The following is a 20,896-nucleotide window of genomic DNA, read 5'->3' on the forward strand; positions in this document are numbered from 1 at the left end:
AAGCTGTTTGGTACAGTTTTCATTTTTGTTTTTGAGAAAGTGAAAAAACTGAAAAAGGTGTTTGGTACAGTTTTCATTTTTGTTTTTGAGGAAATGAAAAGAGAAGATGAGGAGAGGAGGAGAGAAGAGAAGAAATTTCTTTCCAAAAACACATTTTATTTGTTTTCAGTTTTCTTTACTCTTTTACAAAACAACTTCAAAACTTTTTGAAATTTTTTTCCGAAAAATTAAAACAAACACATTTTCACTTTTTGTTTTCAATTTTTTCAACTCAAAAAGTGAAAAACAGTTTTTGGAACAAAAACCAAACACTAATCTTTCGTATCTCATCTTTCATATTCTCTACCACTGAAATGATATGTTTTTTTTTCTCCATAAAAGAAGAAAAAAAGAAGTGATGTTTTTTTAATTTCCACCAGCTACATGACGTGGACAGCCGACAACCCATGCATTATTGTTTCCGCGTGAAAGGAAAAGACAAGAAAGCAAAAGTAAAAATCAACATCTCATTGCATTGCTCTAATATTCTGCATAGCCTTTGTTGACCTCCTCCACTGCCATTCTTTGCTCACAATTCCATTGCTCTTTGCTCACAATTCCGTTGCTGAGAATTCTAGAAATCATCTTCCGAAAAACAACCCCATCTCCATGTGAGTCTTTTGTTTATTTTTTATTTATTTGTAAATATTGTATATATAGTTCTATAAATTTTATTTTATTGTTTTGGTAGTTTGATAAGAAGGCAACTTTGGAATAAAAAATTAGTTACTCTATAAATGTTGTCTTACTTTTGATTCTATATATATATATATATATTGTAAAATAGAGAACCCTTGATCTGTTGGCAGTTAGACATGGCTGAGTTAGTTGGAGGAGCGTTGCTTTCTTCTTTTCTTCAAGTCTTGTTTGAAAGGTTGGCTCCGAAAGAGATCCCAGCCATCTTGTTCCGTGGAAACCAGCCCGTTGTTGATGTTTTGGGTGATCTGAGGAACATCGTGAGGTCAGTGACAAAGCTGGTCGACGATGCAGAGGAAAAGCTGATCACTGACGATAATGTCAGGGAGTGGCTGGATGACCTCCAAGACATGGTGTATCGCACCGATGACTTGGTTGCTACCATGAACAGTGAAGCTCAGAGGCGTGACCTGAAACCTCACCAGCCTTGTTGTTTGAGTATCCCAAGTGGTTTGTTCACTACTATTGGATTTGATAGCATGGTCAAGAATGAAGCTACGGAGATCCTTCGTAGATTCAAGAGTCTTTTAGACCAAAAGGATAATCTTGGTCTGAGAGACGATCTTGGAGAAATCCCTTCTTATCAAAGGCCACCCACTCCGTTGGTTGAAGAATCTAGCGTTTACGGAAGGAAAGATGATAAAGAGGTCATTGTTGACTTGTTGCTCTCCGGCGATGGTAGTGAGGAAAAACTATCAGTCATTTCGATTGTGGGGATGGGTGGTATTGGAAAAACCACCCTTGCTCAGCTCGTTTATGACGATGATAAGGTCAATGATCATTTTGATCTAAGAGCATGGGTGACGGTATCAGATGATTTCGACATCTATAAGATTACAAAACTAATCTTGGAAAAGGTCACATTATCGCAAGAGTGTCGTTCAGAAGAGTTGTTTGAGATTCAACAGAAACTAAGGGATTCCTTAAGAGGGAAGAAATTTCTTATGGTTCTTGATGATGTTTGGAATGAGAATTATATTCTTTGGGACTCTTTGAAGAGCTCTTTTGAATCTGGAGCAGAAGGATGTAAAATCATTGTGACAACACGAAGCACAATAGTAGCCTCTCTTATGGCAATTGGAAAGACAACTACTTACCAGTTAACTGATTTATCGCCCGAAGATTGTTGGCTGTTATTTTCACGCCATGCTTTCATAAACAACGAAGAGGCTCATGCACATCAAGATTTGCAAGCGATTGGAAGAGAGATAGTGAAGAAGTGCAAAGGCCTTCCTTTAGCTATCAAATCTCTTGGCGGTTTATTACGTTCCGAACGAAATCCAAAGAATTGGGAAAACATTCTCGAAAGTGATGTGTGGAATGAGTTGTATAGTAAAGAAAAAAACATCCTCCCCGCTTTGTGGTTGAGTTACCGCCGTATGCCTACACATCTAAAACGATGTTTCTCTTATTGCTCAATCTTTCCAAAAGACTATGAGTTTAAGAGAGACATGATAATCGTGTTGTGGATGGCTGAAGGATTTTTGCAGAGTGATAAGAAAGCTATGACGATGGAGGAAGTTGGAGAGGAGTATTTGGAAGATCTTGTTTCGAGGTCATTGTTTCAGAAGTCAAGTAAAGATGCCTCAATTTTCCTCATGCACGACCTTGTTCATGATTTAGCCATGTTCGTATCCCGTGGATTTTGTTTCAGGGTAGATAAAATAAATGACTTGGACAGCCTTCAAAGTCATACTCGACACCTCTCATTTAGCACAAAGCATGCAAGTTTTGGACTTATACGCAAGGCTAAGTATTTGCGCACCTTTATCGAATTAGATAAACTGTCCTATGTAGACTGTCCTGACAAAACCTTTACGACATTGCGAAGGTACTTAAGAGTGCTTGGTACAGGTGATTCAATCTCTAATTCAATTAAGAGTTTGATACATTTGAGGTACTTGGAGTTATCTAGCTATATGATTCAGGAGTTGCCTGCTACAATATGTAGTTTGTATAACTTGCAAACCTTACTGCTGTCGGAGTGTCGTAATCTTTATACGTTGCCCAAAAACATGGAAATGCTTGTCAATTTGCGGCATCTGGATATTTTTGAAACACCTCTAAAAGAAATGAACTTCCAAATAAAAAATATGAAGTCTTTGGTGACATTGAGTAAAATAGTCATTGGTTTTGGAGATAGGGGGAATAATATTAAAGAAGTGAAACATGTTCAGCCTTTCATGGGAAGACTTGAGATTTCGAGTATTGAAAATGTGGGTGATGCGAATGAGGCTTTGGAGGCTGATTTGAAGAATAAGAAGGGCATTACGGATCTGACTTTGGAATTGAGTCGTGGATCTGCCCGCGATGCAAATAGTTCGGAGAGAGATAGAGAAATATTGGAATCACTTCGGCCTCATACAAACGTGAGTAATCTCAAAATCAAGTATTACAGAGGCACGATATTTCCAGATTGGGTGGGACATCATTCATTTTCTAACATCGTAAAGATCCGCCTAGAGAATTGTAAAAGCTGTTTTCGTTTTCCTTCATTGGGACAATTGCCATGCCTCAAAGGGCTTGTAATAAGGAGGTTTGATAGCGTGGTGAGTGTGGGTGATGAGTTGTACGGTGGCAGCAGTACTAGTGGCACCTCTTTCAGATCCTTAGAGACATTAACAATATGTCATATGCCAGAGTGGAAGGAGTGGTCATTTGGTGGAGATGGCACACTAGTTTTCCCCAGGCTGAGGATTCTATTGTTATATGCATGTCCGGAGTTGAAGAGCTTACCAAACACGTCGGATGCTTGTCATGTACACCCCGACTCTCTCTCTAAACTAGAAGAGCTTTGGATATATGATTGCGAAAAGCTTTTGGAGAGTCTCCTACACAGACTCCCATCATTGAAACACTTATTTATCAGGGGTTGGAAAGGGGATTCGTTTCCTGGTGATGGAATATTGCTCCCCACCACTCTGACTTATATTGGGATCGAGAGATGTAGCAATCTGTTGGCCCTAAACGGCGAGGCCTTTCAACAACTCACCAACCTTAAGGAGTTGAGCATCAGTGGTTGGAAAGGGGATTCGTTTCCTGGTGATGGAATATTGCTCCCCACCACTCTGACTGAGATTAGTATCTATGAGAGTAGCAATCTGTTGGCCCTTAACGGCGAGGCCTTTCAACAACTCACCAACCTTGAGAAGTTGAGGATTCGGTGGTGCCGTCAGCTTCAGTGTTTGCCCGAACAAGGCTTGCCCGCTTCTCTCTCTGTTTTAGATATCAGAGATTGCCATCCATTGTTGAAGCAACGGTGTGAGAAAGATAAAGGCCAAGATTGGCATAAGATTGCCCACATCCCTAAAGTCTATATATAAAAATTTCGTTAAAGGTAAACTATTCTTTTATTATTATTATTTTTTTAATTTTTCTGATAAATTATGTGCATTTTACTCTTACTACTACTGACGCTCTAGTGCTGGTTATGATTCGTACACTACTTCGTTGTCCCTTTGCATAGTGTTATGGTTCTTGAGGTCAACCTTCGAGCACGTGATGTCGACGATCCTCACCATTAGCGATAAGGTTTGTGCAATTGATTTTGAACTGTTATAATTACATTTGACGTGCTTGGTCTGGGAATTGAAGGATGGGAATGGTAAAATGTTAGGTTTGCGAGCTTAAGAACTGGGTTTATCAATTGGGTATCTTCTGTATATAGTGATTATTTTAATTGGACTCGTCAATTGTCGTTTTTGGAAGCAAGTATGGGTTTACTTAAGTGTTTTTGTTGAATTGATTGAGTTTTGTTTTGAAGTTCAGGTTACATATAAAGCTGAGAAACTTACAGGGTATTTTAAGTTACGAAGTGAAGGATTGAAATTAGGAAAACAGTAAGACCATCTTGAACATAGATATTTATTTTACAAGGAAATTTTCGAATTGTGAGCGAGTATAGTGAACTATTAGGTGTGGACAGAAGAAAAGAAACTTATGGTTTTATATGGTGTTTTCTCTTCAGACAGATTTTAGGCCGTAATTCGTAGCCAAGGAGTTCACTCTGTATATTCCCAGCCAATCAGAGCAGCAATATCATTGTATCATCTGGATCTTAATGTAAAATATATTTTCCAGTCTTTAGTTCTGTTAATCACTATTTATCTTTGGTGATGATCAGGTGGTTGTTGGACCCAAAACTTGTTGATGGAAGAAAGCTGTCAAGATTGAATCTTTCATGCTGTTACTGCAACAAAATGATTGTGTGCGTCTTGATTCTGATGATCGGTGACTTATCATCGATTAGCCTCGTGGATTGTATTTAAAATGCCTCGCGGCTCATAGAATGCCATGTGGACTTGGTTCTGTACCGAGATTTATCAGGTATGTAGGCCTTTGTGGAAATATATATCATCAAGGTTTTATGATCATTACTTATCGGCTAAAAGGTAAAGTACGACAGCTTATTCAGATCGAGTTCATGCAAAGGCTCGAGATTTTGTGTCCAATGGAGGAAAATCTTGATGAAGGCTTTGCTGAGGAGGCATTAATGGGATCATTCTCTCGGGACTGGAAAACATATTGCTTCGAACCGGTCAAGCTTAATCCTCATTTCTTTGAAGGTGAATTACATTTTATTTTTCTTTTCATGGTATTCTTACAACATATACTTCATTGATTTGACAATGATGCTGTGCTGTGGTCCTTTTTTTTTTTGCTCACAACGTGCTGTGGTCCATGTTTCACCTTGTCATTTTTATTCATTTCTGTGGTCTCTTCTTAACTTACTATTTTTTTTTTTGTATACAAATTATAATTTATCTTAAGTAGATGTTTTACAAAGAAGTGCTTCATTTTGGCTAGCTATTTGTAGGAACATACAGAGTAATAACTGTGGATCATTCTCTCTTTAACATACAGAGGTTCAGCCATTCACAGAGTGCCACTTGGACGACACTCAGTCAGCACTGTCGACGAGATGCCCGTCGTTTTTTTTATGGTCTGAACATTTACATACCATAGTCTTTGCTCTTTTGGTTCATAGGTAAAGTGCATTGGCTTATTTAGAACAGCTTGTATGTTTAACGGTTAAGTCGGTTACCCAACGGTTTTTAATGTTTATTTTTTAATCTTTTTTAGAAAACATCACCGCATACTTTTCTTTTGCAAAAAGACGATTCTGATCGGTGTCGCCATCACCAATTGCCTTGGTGGATAGCAAATAAAGTCTCAGCTCTATCTATCAGGTACGAAAGATTTCGTATGGTCTCTGAACATATCATCTATCAGGTACATGATCATTGTGATTATCATTGTCGTAATTTTGTTTGTTTACGAAGTGGTGCCTAATCTGAACAAGTAGAAGGAAGAAAGCCCGGCGTTGATGCAGAGGCATCAAGATGATTGTGTACGCCTTAATTCTGATCGATCGAGCATGCCACGTGGCAGAAGCCGGAGCACTGAACACAGAGAATGGTGAGACAGACGTCGACGATCTTTGATGATAGTGATGCTGACCCGACACCACATCCCTGAAGTCGAAAGTTTATCAAGATTTCCTTAAAAGGTAAAATGATAGTTTTTTTTTTGTTTGTTTTTTTTTTTTTTCATTTTTCTTATAAAGTATGGCATGGTATGTTATATATTTTCCTTTTCTTATAGATTTTTTTGGACAGACTTTTTTCATAATAAATTATCTCAGGTTGATGCTTTACATCGCTCGTAGTACTTCTTTGGCATAAGTACATTGCCACCCTGGTAATTGATTTTGTATTCTTGCTGATATAGTTAATTTTAGTACATGGTATTCTGACGTTCCACTTGTATTTTCTCATCCGTTAAATTCCATACACTCTTATGTATCTTTGGTCATGATCAGTAACATCATTTATTTGGAGCCAAAAGTGCATCAGAACGGAACTGATGGAAGAATGCTGTCGAGATTCAAACTCAATTTCGCAACACCTAGCAACGTGAGGTTCGGAGTTAGGCAAATCCTAGGATCAATCATCAAAGCGTAATAAGAGATGATCGTCAACCAAATAGGCTTGGGACTATACTATATCCGTGTGCGTGTTGCATTGCATGCATGCATGGCATTGGTATAGTGATTATTTAGTCATTGATCATCATTATGCTATTCTTGAATTAAAAATTATATGGACAGTTTCGTATGTATTACATTTATTGAGAGCGTTCAACGTTGTTGAATTTTTAGGATTAGATAATAAAGACAAATCATCATTCAAACGATTCTATCAAAATGCGTATTATATATAATGAGGTTTGACTAAGCAAATTGTTTCTTCCCAAGTTATTGTAGTTAAGGCGTTTCTATTGAAAATTGTGTTTTGACATTTACCTACTGATTTACTCGTTATCATTTATTTACCGAACAGAAAAAATTGCAACTCAATATTTTTTTTCTTTTTTTTTTTTTTGTCTTGTATAGTAACAACTAACAATTAGTTATGCGGTACGTTTTAAAAGAAAAAACATTTCTTAATGTTGAAAACCATTAAACTGATAGGAATGGATGATTCGATGTTCCATTCATTATTTTAATAAAGGTATAGTGATAATTTTTTTTTTTCCTTATAAAATATGATATGGTATGTTATTTATTTTCTGTTTCATATAGATTTTTCGGACGGACTTTTTTCTTCTTATAATAATTAACTCAAGTTGATGCTATACATCGCTCTTAGTACTTTCTTTGGCATAAGTACATAGCTGCTGCCCTTTTGAGTGTTTGTATATTCTCGCTGATAAAGGTGATTAGCTTACATATAATTAATCTCATATTCATCTTGCATTTTCTCGTCTCCTTAATTCCATACACTCTTATATATCTTTGGTCATGATCAGTAACATCATTTATTTGGAGCCAAAAGTGGCTTGGAATGGAATTGGTTGAAGAACGCTGTCAAGATTCAAACTTCCCCACTGATTTCCCCACTGAATTGGTCTTATATTATTGTGTACACGAAATCATTGTACAAAGGTGGGTAAGAAAAAATTGGAGACTGGCGAGGAGGCTTTCACACACATATTCTAAGATCAAAATAGAGCCTCGTATCATGACTTGCCCGTGAATTCACTAAAGGAGGTAACTTTTTTTTTTTTTTTTTTTTTCAAAGCTAATGTTCTGGTTGTCGGATCACATTGTTTCATTGACTTATTATCAATTGTTTTTGAAGGTCATATTATCAACCAGTAGTCCAATCCTTGGATCCGACCATGTGGAAGAAACTAAAGCTTTCCTCAAACTTTCTGTTAGCTGTCTTCTTTGGAAGCAATTGAGACACCACCTTTTCTAGAAGAACATTGCTGAACTGGTAAGGGTTCTATGTTTAGTTTAGCTATGATAGCTTAGTAAAGAGCCTACGGAAATAATTTAATTTCTTCGAGGACCCTGTTTTATATCGATTCAATCTTGTTCTTGAAAAAAGAGAGAATCTTGTGTTTGTGTATTCTTGCTGATCTAGTAAATTAGCGTACATAATGGTATATTCAACTTGTATTTTCTCGTCTTTAATTCCATTCACTCTTGCCTGAGGTATTGGAACTAATGATCTTACTCTTGGATTATTGAAAAATGAGCTTTGGGTTGTACAACTTACAGATCTTGTTACTGTCCTTATGTCATAAATTTGGAAATGAGAAATTGGATTTTCGGGTTTCTGATCAGATTTCCAAAGAAGGCTATTCAATCACTCTTTATCCATCCGCTTCACATTTCCCTCATTGGTTCACAAAACCGCTCTCCAAAGGTAAACTACATGAAATTTAACTCGTCGGTCTTATATTTGGCATATCCAAGAGACCTTCATTTCGGAGTTGTGTCAAATGGGTAATCACTTTGCAGAGGATATGTGAGATTTATCAACAAATTCCAGAAGTGGTTGAGAGCTTTGGAGTGGACACAAGAGAATACAGATATGTGCCGATTGAGAATAATGTTGTGATGTGAACTGCAAGTATATATTTTTCTCAACTTGAATTCCATTCACTCTCTTACCTTTGGTGATGATCAAGTAGTTGGACCCAAAAGCAGCTCAAAAACTTGTTCATGGAAGAAAGCTGTCGAGATTTAAACTTCTATGCCGATTCCACTAAATACCTAATGCCTCATCTCAGGTATGACCTTTCTTAACATGGTCTATGAGCATTTGAGCATCTTCTTTGTAGTTAATCGCTCTCTTGGATTACATGTAAAGTTGATGGCGTATTCAGACAATTTGGATCAGAAGAAGAAGCCAAAGTCGAGGCGCTTATTCAGAGATACTGCAATCTGCATAGCAAAACATAGCTTCCCTGGTGAGTGCGTTTTATCTCTATGGACCCTGCTTGATCTTGATTCAATCTCGATTTTGAAAGAAAAGAGAATCTTGTGTTTGTATATTCTAGCTTGTATAATTAATTAGCATACATAATAATGTCACATTAAACTTGTATATTATCCTCTCTTTAACTCCATTTACTCATATATATCTTTGGTCATTATCAGAGACATCATTTAGCTGGAGCCAAAAATGGCTTGGAACGGAACTGACGGAAGAAAAAGCCGTCGAGATTCCAACTCGTGCGATCATTTGGATTAAAGGAGTTGTATATGGAATCAGCTCAATCCTCGGGGCAAATGGAATTGGAAGAAGCCGAAGCGCCAAACACAGAAAATGAAAGCCTTGAGGAAGAACAATGGAATCATGGTTCTAACTCAGGACCAAAAAGATAATTACAATATATAATCAATGATGAAATGTTGAGTGGGTGCCAACCTAGTTGGGATGTGCTCAATGTCTCACATAATATCATTTTTTTTTTATAATAAATAAGTCCATATTGATGATGACGATGCTGACCCGACTACAATGGAATGATCACAGATTTATCTTTCTCTCAGGACCCGAAAATATATTGTACGGATTGAAAGAACCAGGAGGTTCTTCTTTATTTAAGAATATGTTTCAATATTACTTATTTCGGCGCTGGGTTGTCATTTAATCTCAGGACTATCAAGGGTGGTCCCTTTCTTTGACATTCATTTTGTGATCAAGTAAAAAACAATGGCTCACAAGTACTTAACTTTTTATTGCCGTTTAGTCTCTGTAAACGATCAACCTAACATTTGATGATAACAGTTTATAGGCAAAGAGTTACAACTACATTATGAATCGCTATAAATTTCTGATTAAAAAAAATAAAAATAAACTAGGCCGGATTAGTGCTTGTTTTTTCATGATTCAAAAATCAAGTCAATCTCTGATTCAATCAATTATTTTATACACCTGAGGTACTTGGACTTATCCTACTCTGAGATTATAGAATTACCTGATTCTATAATCTCAGACATTATTGTTGTCAATGTGCCTTAATCTAACGACATTACCAAAGAACATGGAAAGACTAATCAATTTGCGGCATCTGGATATTGACTGAACATCTCTAAAAGAAATGAACTTCTAAATAAAAAAATATGAAGTCTTTGCTGACATTGAGTAAAATATTTCATTTGACATGATTAGCTGTACCTGATTAGAAAGAGAAATATATTCAAAACAAAAGCAACCTTTGTCAAGTTAATTTTATCCTCCAAAACAATAGCAAAGAAAGAAAATGGAGAGAGAGATTAGCAACTTCATAAAGGTATGGCTTTTGGCTTTACCATCTCAAAGGACTCACCGCCATTTTCCTCGCCAGCTTTCAAACTCTTGGTCTTCTCATTCCACAAAGGCCCTTTGAAAAACTCCACTTTCGCTCTCTCTCAATCTTCCTACCAATCTCTTGCCTTCATATCGATATCGCAACCGAAACCAGTCCCCGAAAAAAGAGAGCACCCGCGAAAAAACTAGGGAAATTTGCGTCAATGTCACAAATTCGTCAGTTTTTTGCATTTGTATCACAAAGTTGTCAAAATTGCATTTGTGTCACGTATTTACATTCGTGTCACATGTGCAAATTTCAAATTATTCTCACTCATCATTTAATCTTTTTATTGATAGATTTTCCATGGTCATCTTCATCATCACCATCATGAGCTATATAGCCTCCTCTTTTGCTACCTCAGCTTTTCAGAGCTTCAAGGTATTCTTCTTTTTCATCTTCAAGGTTTAATTTTTCAGAGCCTTATCCGACGATATTTCTAAATCTCAGCCCTGACTCCGTCTATCGTCATCCCCGGGCTCCAATCCTGGAGATTGTGTTCCTCCACCTCGCGCTAGAGCTATGGTGTCCGCTGGAAACACTCCGTTCAACGTCTTCTCTCAGATCAAAGCTGTCACTCGGGTGATCGAACAGTTTTTGAGGAAGATCACTTCCATAACATGGAAAGGCTATCAATTTGCGGCATCTGGATATTTATGGAACACCTCTAAAAGAAATGAACTGCCACATACAAAATATGAAGGCTTTGGTGGCATTGAGTAAAATAGTTGTTGGCGATGGAGATACGTGCAATAAAATTAAAGTAGTGAAACAAGTTCAACCTTTTAAGGGAAGACTTGAAATTTCGAGTATTGAAAATGTGGGAGATGCAATCGAGGCTTTGGAGGCTAATTTAAAGAATAAGAAGGGAATTACGGTTTTGTGTTTGATATGGAGTGGTGAATATGGCTGCACTTCAAATAGTGAGAGAAATATTGGATTCACTTCAACCTCATACAAATGTGAAAATCTCCGGTTCTACCATTACAGAGGCATGATATTAATTTCCAGATTGGGTGGGATACAGTTCATATTCTAACATAGAATTGATCTGCCTAGTGAATTGTAGAAGGATTTGATCACGTGACTATCTGAGAGTGCTCCTCTGAAAATGAGGACGTCCTCCAACTCATTATTTCTGAGCTTTCACGCAGCAACTTTTAACCCTTGTGTTCGTGTTATCGATTTATTAAAATGAAATTACTTCTCTTTATTATTATATTTTTCATTTGAAAATTAAAATGAAATTTCACTGTGGTAACAGTATGGTGTGTATGTGAACTGACATTTTTTTTTATAATCAAAGATTTTTTTTTTTTTTCCCTTTTTAAATCATTGACTTGTTTGAGTACTCATCAATTTGACGTAATGTCATATGATTATCTCATCAATTTTAGTAAACATCACAAACAATTTTCCATTTAAACGTTCATTTATTAAAAATTCTTAATGTGGGCGGTGCAGCTATCTAGCCAATTTAAAGTTTGAGTTTGGCAAAATAGTCTAATTTTAAAAAATTGAGGCAAAAGTCAGGTCTGCTTGACTCTGCTTGTAGTCGCATCGCTTGAGCACATTGGTGAATTTTCTGAACCACGCTCGAGGAGACTGCTTTAGCCCGTATAGTGACTTTTTGAGTTTGCATACTTTGTTGGCACCTTGATCATTGTCGAATCCTGGTGGGAGTTGCATGTAGACTTCCTCTTCCAGTTCACCATTCAGGAAGGCATTCTTCACATCGAGGTGAATGAGGGGCCAATCTAAGTTGGATGCTAGTGAAAGAATGATTTTGATGGTGTTGGACTTCGCGACTGGAGCGAATGTCTCTTGATAATCGATGCCATATGCCTGAGTGTATCCTTTTGCGACAAGACGAGCTTTGAACCTCTCCACTGTGCCGTCTGGATTGTGTTTGATGGTGAAGAGCCATCTACATCCCACAGTTTGCTTGCCTGGTGGTAGTTCGGTGATGTCCCACGTTTCATTCTGTTCGAGGGCTTGAATCTCGGCATGACTAACATCTCGTCATGCTTGAATCTGAAGAGCTCCCTCGATGGATTATGGCACTTTCTCTTCATCCAGCTTCGCCACGTAGGTCTGATAACCCGCAGAAAGGTTCCCATAGTACACGTAATCCTCCATTCTATATTGGCCACATGATCGAGTAGGTTTTCTCAATGCAATAGGTAAGTCAGGAGATGAAGTGTTACCTTGCTCATTAGTATCGAGGTTCAAGTCTGGAGGGATTTCATGGTCGCGAGCTTGTACTGGACTCTGGGTCAGTTCGTAAGGACGCAGTGGGCCGGAGTCTGATGGTTCAGTATTTGGTGAACTAATGATGGGAGTTTGTGACGAGCTGGGTATATAGAGTATTTCAGGTGACGAACTTGGAGATGAGGTCGAACTTAGGATGAGTGGCGAGTTCGATGTCGAAGACAGACTCGGAGACGAGGTCGAACTTGGGATGAGTGGCGAAGTCGAGGTCGGTCTCGAGGTAGAGGTCGGTATTGGAGACGAGGTCGGACTCTGAGAAGAGGTTGAATTTGGGATGGGTGGCGAGCTAAAGACCAGATTGATGATAAGCCAATTTGGGAAGTCATTGTCGGTATTCTCCCCCTGTCGAGCTGAATTGGCGAAGTAAGGACTCAGCTCATGAAATGAGACATCCATAGAGACTAAGAACTTTTGAGACCGGGGTTCATAACATTTATAGCCTTTCTGAGTTGTTGAATAACCAAGGAAGATACATTTAAGGATTTTGGTTCTAGTTTACCTTGGTTATATGAATGGGTGAAGACTGAGCAGCCGAATACCTTTGCAGGTAATGTGGAAATGAGACGAGAATGAGGGTATGTCTCGAGAAGAACTTGAGTTGGGATTTTGTAACCAAGAATGTGAGATGACATTCTGTTTATGAGGTAGGTGGCTGTGATGACTGCTTCTCCCCAGAAGTGGGATGAGACATTGGAGGAGAACATGATTGCTCGGGTGACCTTGAGAATATGCCGATTTTTCCGCTCGGCTATTCCATTTTGTTGCGGGGTGTGAACGCATGAGCTGGAGTGAATTATTCCATGGTTTTTAAAGAAACTGTTGAGCTCTGAGTTGAAGTAATCTCGAGCATTGTCAGTATGGACGATTTGGATAGAGGTATCGAACTGTGTTAGGACCATTTTGTGGAAAATTTTGAACAGTTCGGCTGTTTCTGATTTGTTTCATCATGTATATCCAACTGAGTCTAGTGTGGTCGTCAACAAATAGAAGAAACCATCGAACTCCAGTGATATTGAGAATTTTTTAGGGACCCCATATATCATTGTGAATTGTGGCAAAGGGGCGAGATGGTTTGTACGAGGTTGGACGATATGAACTTCGGGTATGTTTAGTGAACTCACACATATCACATTGAATGGAATTGATATTTTTATTGATAAACAAGGATGGGAACAGTCTTTTGAGATACATGAAATTTGGATGTCCTAGTCTAAAGTGATTGAGCATGATCTCTTTGTATTAGGGCGAAGTTTGGACCATTTGACACTGGAGAGAAATAACGGGTTGGTTTTGCTTGATGACATAGAGTCCGGTACTCAGCTCGGCATTACCAATCTGTCTCCCCGTGACATGTTCCTGAAACACACATGAACTTTCATAAAAAAAGTTCGGCACTTAGAATCTCTATTGATCTTGTGTACAGATCAAGGAAAAAAATGCCGTTTTTGTTGCCGTTTCGAGGCTCATGATTTACGGAAAATCGTCATGCCGATGGAAAATCGAATGGAAAAAATGTGGAAAAGGGCAAGTATAATGCCGTTTTCCATGGAAAACCGATGTGCCGATGGAAAACCGAACGGAAAAATGTGGTAAAATATATTTAAAATATATACATGTAATACATACATATATTTTTCAATTTTTAAACATATATAAAAAAAATACATTATGTATATAATCTTTTTTAATAGAAAATTGTATATATATATATATATATATATATATATATTATTTTATAAATGTGTGCTATTAATAATATTTAATATATATAATTTATAAATGTGTGATATTATCTATTAGAATTGTCTATTATTAAAATACTTGTCCTTTATATATATATATATATATATATATATATATATATATATATATATATATATATATATATATATATATTTGGTAAACACACACACGCTTTCATATATATATAAAGTATATATCGTTTAAATATATATATATATATATATATATATATATATATATATTAGGTAATATATATATATATATATATTTGGTAAACACACACACGCTTTCATATATATATAAAGTATATATCGTTTAAATATATATATATATATATATATATATATATATACACCTTATATATACCTGACACTAGCTAATATATATATATATATATATATATATATATATATATATATACACCCTATATATACCTGACCTTGCTTTTTCCACGAATTTCGCTCGGCAAAAAACGACGAAACGATACAACACACTGTCGTCGGCCGCTGACCCACCGGAAACGAATTTCCCGGCGAAAATCCAGAAAATTCGCCGGGATTTAAATCCTTGGTACAGATAGGAGGTTGCACTGTAGCTGAGGGACAAAGAACACAGACTCTAGCCTCATGGACTTCGACAAGACCACGGTGCCAATGCCAATAACTTGAGTTTTGGCTTCGTTTGCAATGGTGACTGATATGCTTCTATTACACATAAAGTTATTCGTGAATAGACTTCGATTACCAGTCATGTGGCCTGAGGCACCGGAGTCGACAATCCACGCTGAAGGATTCGCCGCACTTACATGAAGGGCTCTAGGGGAGTTGCCTAGAGGTCCAATGCCTGAGCTTTCACCACCGAGTTGGACTTGTTGAATAAGTCTCTGGAGCATGGCAAGCTGCTCGTTGCTGAATGGAGAGGGGTCCGAGGTCGAAGTTGAGGCAGCAAACGAGGTGGATACCAAGTTTCCGATTGAGTTCGGATCTTTAGTATTTTGAGTCGACTTCGAACTTGGTTTTCCATGCAACTTCCAGCATGTTTCTCGAAGATAACCAGGTCGTCTGCAATGGTCGCAGTAGGGACGAGCTTTGCGAGGTTTCTCTATTGAGATGCGAGCTGCGAGGACTTCATCTCCATGCGAGGTGAGAGCGGATGAGTCTGAGGATGAGCTCGGATTTGAGCTCGTATAAGGTAGATTTCCTCCGAGCATGAGTTTCTCCTACTTTCCTCTTGTCTTACCGCGGAGAAGGCTTCCCGGAGAGATGGTAGTGGTTTTGTACTGAGTATACGAACTCTGACCTCGTCGAGGTCTTTGTTGAGTCCGGATAACAATTTAAACACACGCTTGGTCTCCACGATCCTGCGTAGAACTTCGAGTCCTCAGGGCAGGTCCACTGGTGATGTTTGTAGAGATCGATCTTCTGCCATAGATGTGTGAGCGAGCTGAAGAAATGAGTAACAGACATCTCTCCTTGATGTAGGTCGTGGAGATTGTTCTCAGTTTCAAACAACTCGGACACGTCTTCGGAGTTGGAGAAGATTTCTCTAGCTGCTTGTCAGATTTCCACCGATGTGGAGTAGAGAATGAAGGTTTCCCCGATTTCGGGGTGCATGGAGTTTATAAGTCAGGACATCACCATATTATTTTCAGCCTTCCAACTTTTGAACGCTGGATCTTCGCACTTCGGAGCTGTAGCTACGCTAGTGAGATAGTCATCCTTACTTCGTCCCGAGATGAACATGAGTACAGATTGAGACTACTGTAGAAAGTTGTGACCATTGAGTTTGTGACTTGTTATATGTTAGGAGAATGAGTCGTGGTTTGACTGAGTGGGCATAGTTTGTGAAGTGGTGTTGAATGCGGATGGGTTTTCGAAGGTGTTCATGGTGATTGAATTTCTGAGCTCTGATACCATGTAGAAATATGAATTCAAGCTAGAGAGAATATGGAGAATGAATCTTTCATATTTCATACTTGTTATGAGAGGTGAAACCTCTATTTATACATATAATGAAGATAAGTAAACATGATTACATTACATGGAAACAAGGAAGAGTTAATCTATGAACTATACAAAAATACATGGGAAATAGAGTGTTGCAATTTCCAAGGATGATGGACCTTCCAAGGTTATGCATGGACATTGTCTTTCTCCATTTATGTTTTCAACATACTCCTCTCCAACTTCCTCCATCGTAAAAGATTTCTTTTCACTCTGCAAAAATCCTTCAGCCATCCATAGCAAGATTATCCTTTCTCTCTCAAATGCATAGCCTTTTGGAAAGATGGATCAATAAGAAAAGCATCGTTTTGGATGTGTAGGCATACGACAATAACTCAACCATAAAACGAGAAGAATATTTTTTTATTTGCTATACAACTCATTCCACACATCACTTTTGAGTATAATTTCCCATTTCCTTGGATTTCTTTTGGAGCGTAATAGACCACCAAGAAATTTGATAGCTAAAGGAAGGCCTTTGGACTTGGTCACGGTCTCTCTTCCAATTGCTTGCAAATCTTGATGTGCATGAGCATGTAGACAAAATAACAACTAGCAATCTTTAGGTGACAAACCGGCCAATTGATAAGTAATAGTTGCGCCAATAGCTGTAACAGAGGAAACAATTGTACTTCGTGCCGTCACAATCATCTTACTTCCTTCTTCTCCAGATATGAAAGAGCTCTTGAAGCAATCCCAAAGCTGATAATTCTCATTCCAAACATCATCAAGAACTATGAGAAATTTATTTCCTCCCAAGGCATCTCTCGATCAGTTTCCGTTGAGACTCACTAAAGTCTCCAATAGGACATTCTTCCGATGTGACCTTCTCCAAGATTAGTTTTGTAATCTTATCAATGTCAAAATCATTTGACACCGTCACCCATGCTCTAAGATCAAATGATCTTTGACTCTATCATCGTCGTAAACGAGCTGAGCAAGGGTGGTTTTGCCGATACCACCCATTCCGAAAATCGGAATGACGGATAGTATTTCCTCATAATCATCACATGAGAACAACAAGTCAATGATAGCCTCTTTGTCACCCTTCCTTCCGTAGACAATGGATTCTTTGGCTAAAGGAGTGGGTAGACTTTGAGAGGGAGGTATTTTGCCAAAACCGTCTCTCAGACCAAGATCATCCTTTTGCTCTATAAGACTCTTGAATCTACAAAGGATCTCTGTGGCTTCATTCTCGACCATGTCATTAAATCGCGTAGTGAAAAAATTAGTTATGATATTAAAACTTGAAGGCTGGTCAGGTTCCATCTTTATCCTTAGAGCTTCGGTGTTGATAGAATCGAGCAAGTCATCAGCGCGGTACACCACGTCATTGAGGTCGTCAATCCAATCTCTGACATCACCGTCCGAGATCTGCTTCTCCTCCGCATCGTTGACCAGCCTCGTTACCGATTTGACCACACTCCTCACTTCTCGCAAAACATCCTCAATTGGTATTGGTTTCCACAGAACATCATGGCCGAGATGCCTTTTGGAGCCAACCTCTGGAACAAGACTTGAAGAAAAGAAGAAAGCAACGCTCCTCCAACCAACTCATCCATATCTATCACTCACCCAGGTCAAGATTCTCACTCATCTAACGAATACAACATACAATTACAGTAAGACCATATTTCATAGAATTATTTATCCGTGTTTTCACTGTTGCTTGCTCACAAGTTATTATAGCAAAAAAATTAAAATTAATAAAAGAATATACTCACCAGGAAAATAACGTTGCTCTGTAGAAGATGATTTCTTGATCTCTCCAAAAGAAAATCAGACAAAAGCACTTATGGGAGCTTAGATAAAAGATTGATCAAGTGGAGGTCAACAAAGTTTAGATGAGTTCTTTACTTATTGTTTTAAAATTTTGTCGCATAGCTTGTTATAATTAATATGCTAGTGGGGGAGCAAGTATGATTAGATACAAATCATCTCCACTAAACTTTTTGTCATTATATATAAAACGCTTGTCTCAAATTTCTTATTATATTCTAAAACTACTTTTGTCTTTTTTTTTTTTTTTTTTTTTTTTTTTTTTTTTTTTTTTTACAATAAAAACAATAGTTTTGTTTGCAATTTTGCGTCAGCATATGGCTGATGACGAGAGAATTTCAGCAAAAATCAATTACATTTTTTTGCGTCTTCGTATGCAAATCAAAAGAGAATCTGAAATCTTGCATATAAACGGCAAAAAAACCAGTCCAAAATTAATTATTGGACCCAATAGCCAATACCACAGAAATATATCGTTTAGAATATTATTAAATAAAAAGATTTTTTTTTTTTTGTATGAACTAGCCATTTCAAATTTTGTTTTTAGCACAATAGTCAAAGTTTCATAAGTTAGTGAATATAAATCATTATAATGTAAAAGTACTAATATACCCTTAATTATTAAGTTTCCAAAATTTTAATCTACTGCACTTTCTGCATTATTCCACTATTCGATAAACCAGATGAAGAAGATGTCAAACAATTTAATCCTGCTTTCAAAATATTAAATCTACTCTTTTATAAACCAGACGTAGAAAAAGAAGAAGAAGATGTCAAAATATTTAATCCCGCTTTCAAAAAATTTAATCTAATGTTTAACAAAAATACTCGAAACCGAAAACGAAAGAAGAAGAAGAAAATGCGTGTCAAAATATTTAATCATACTTTCTAAAGAAAATGCTTGTCAAAATATTTAATCATACTTTCAATAAATTTAAGGGTTATATAGCTATTTTGGATTTTGGATTTTGCCATCATTTGGTTAATTTCCGGTTAATAGCCACACCCATTTATTTACAGTATAACAAAAATACCAAAATGACCTCAACTGTTCCCGCCCATTTACATACTGAAAATAAAAACATTTAAAACAAATATACGGATAATAACTAGTTATTAATGTCAGTAATTGCTCCCGCTATTCAAGGTAAGGAAATTAAAAGACTTTAATGAGATAACCAAAACCTCTCTCTCTCTCACAATCTCACCGCTGAAAAAAAAAAGAAAAAAAAATTGCTCATTTCTCGGCCCCAAAACACACGACGAAGAAGAAGAATCCCGAAGGTCAATCACCATCTTCGATGAATATTCAAGAAAACCCCACCATTTTTTCTGCAGTTATCGAAAGAAGAAGGCGTCGGAAATTTTCAGAGAACAAGTTCAAGGTATTTTCCCGAGTTTCTGTTACAATTTTTTTTTTCCTAAAATGGCGATTCTACCATTTTTGCTCGGTATTTTCTGAAAAAATGTTTGTTTTTGGACTGATTTAAAAAGAAAACTGTTAATGAGGCATCACCGAAGTCGGAGCGAAGGGGGATCGGGATCTGACGCCGGTCCTGAGTTCTCGCGGAGCAAAAGTCTGGCCACCATGATTCGAGGTTGTTACATTGTCGGGATTGCAAAAGCCTGCGAGAAGGCTCCGACACCAAAGGAAGATGGGTCGGTGATTTGCGTGACGAGGAAGACAAGTTTCAATGGTTATTTGGTTGTACAGAATAGGATGATTCGTTTTTGTTCGGATGGTATATATTTGTGTAAATACAAAGCATATTTACAGTATATCCGTGTAAATACAAAGCATATTTACAGTATATCCGTGTAAATACAAAGCATATTTACAGTATATCCGTGTAAATAAAAAGCATATTTACAGTATATTCATTGTAAATACAAAGTTTATTTACAGTATTTTCATGTAAATAAAACTGAAAAAAAATTGGAAATATTTTGGACGTTATATGGAAGACAAAATAATATCAATAAATGAAGAATATATTTACAGATTTTATCCGTAATGAATTACCACAAAAATAGAAACTAATTAACTAAAGTCAACGCTGAAAACTTCCAAATACATAACAATAAATGCGCTGGAAACTTTCAAAATCTGCAGGAAATTTCAAATTTGAAAACTTCCCTATTCGGTTTCATTATTTGATTCGAAATTTGGAAAAAAACAAACTGCCTAAATAAAAAAATCTGCCGAATTAAATAAGGGCAAAAGTGTAAACCTAATTCAATTAATAAGCTGCCACGTAAGCAATATGGCTATTTACAGGAAATTATTGAAAGGTTGGCTAAAACCAAATTGCTAGTGTTTAAGATGGCTACGCAGCCAATTATTTGTAAATTTAATCCACTGTTCGATAAAGCAAAAGAAAAAAAATAGAAGAAGAAGAAGAAGAAGAAGAAGATGGTGGTGATGACGATTGACGATGAAACCACCTTCCGATTGTCATAAACGACCAATATCAACAATCTCCAGAGCGACAAGGACGACGGAGATGGCTGCTACGGATTCAGAGCTTCTTCGAGCTCGATTCCAGACCACGACCTTTCTGGAGCCGCCACGGATGACGACAACGACCGTGACTAAATTATTGTGGATTCGAAAGCAAATTTAGAGATGAAGTCCAAAACTTCACTGATTTTTCCTCAGCGTTCAAGCTCAGATTTTGGTTCTCTGAGACTGTCATGGATTCTTCTCTGGATTCCAA

At 37.2% G+C, this 20,896-nt stretch overlaps 2 protein-coding genes across 2 annotated transcripts; one reads left to right on the forward strand and one right to left on the reverse strand.

Annotated features, from left to right (window-relative positions):
* The first annotated feature begins 307 nt into the window (after window positions 1–307).
* LOC149382863 (putative disease resistance RPP13-like protein 1) lies at window positions 308–9,720 on the forward strand. Its single transcript, XM_089628216.1, has 16 exons — window positions 308–650; window positions 849–4,072; window positions 4,202–4,266; window positions 4,504–4,574; window positions 4,703–4,778; window positions 4,859–5,061; window positions 5,127–5,300; window positions 5,599–5,722; window positions 5,818–5,924; window positions 6,018–6,244; window positions 7,546–7,786; window positions 7,878–8,015; window positions 8,369–8,450; window positions 8,546–8,817; window positions 8,898–8,997; window positions 9,188–9,720. The coding sequence occupies exon 2, from the start codon at window positions 855–857 to the stop codon at window positions 4,056–4,058; it is 3,204 nt and encodes a 1,067-aa protein (XP_089484342.1). The 5' UTR covers window positions 308–650; window positions 849–854; the 3' UTR covers window positions 4,059–4,072; window positions 4,202–4,266; window positions 4,504–4,574; window positions 4,703–4,778; window positions 4,859–5,061; window positions 5,127–5,300; window positions 5,599–5,722; window positions 5,818–5,924; window positions 6,018–6,244; window positions 7,546–7,786; window positions 7,878–8,015; window positions 8,369–8,450; window positions 8,546–8,817; window positions 8,898–8,997; window positions 9,188–9,720.
* Window positions 9,721–17,279: 7,559 nt separating this feature from the next.
* On the reverse strand, window positions 17,280–17,997 carry LOC149382864 (putative disease resistance RPP13-like protein 1). The gene is made up of 2 exons (XM_089628854.1): window positions 17,976–17,997; window positions 17,280–17,905 (listed from the first exon to the last, which is right to left on the reverse strand). The coding sequence occupies exons 1-2, from the start codon at window positions 17,995–17,997 to the stop codon at window positions 17,280–17,282; spliced, it is 648 nt and encodes a 215-aa protein (XP_089484980.1).
* Window positions 17,998–20,896: the final 2,899 nt, after the last annotated feature.

This window comes from Urtica dioica, chromosome 10, assembly GCF_054948205.1.
Source record: "Urtica dioica subsp. dioica isolate 48M chromosome 10, U.dioica_male_clone48M_v1_H2, whole genome shotgun sequence".
Taxonomy (NCBI): Eukaryota; Viridiplantae; Streptophyta; class Magnoliopsida; order Rosales; family Urticaceae; genus Urtica; species Urtica dioica.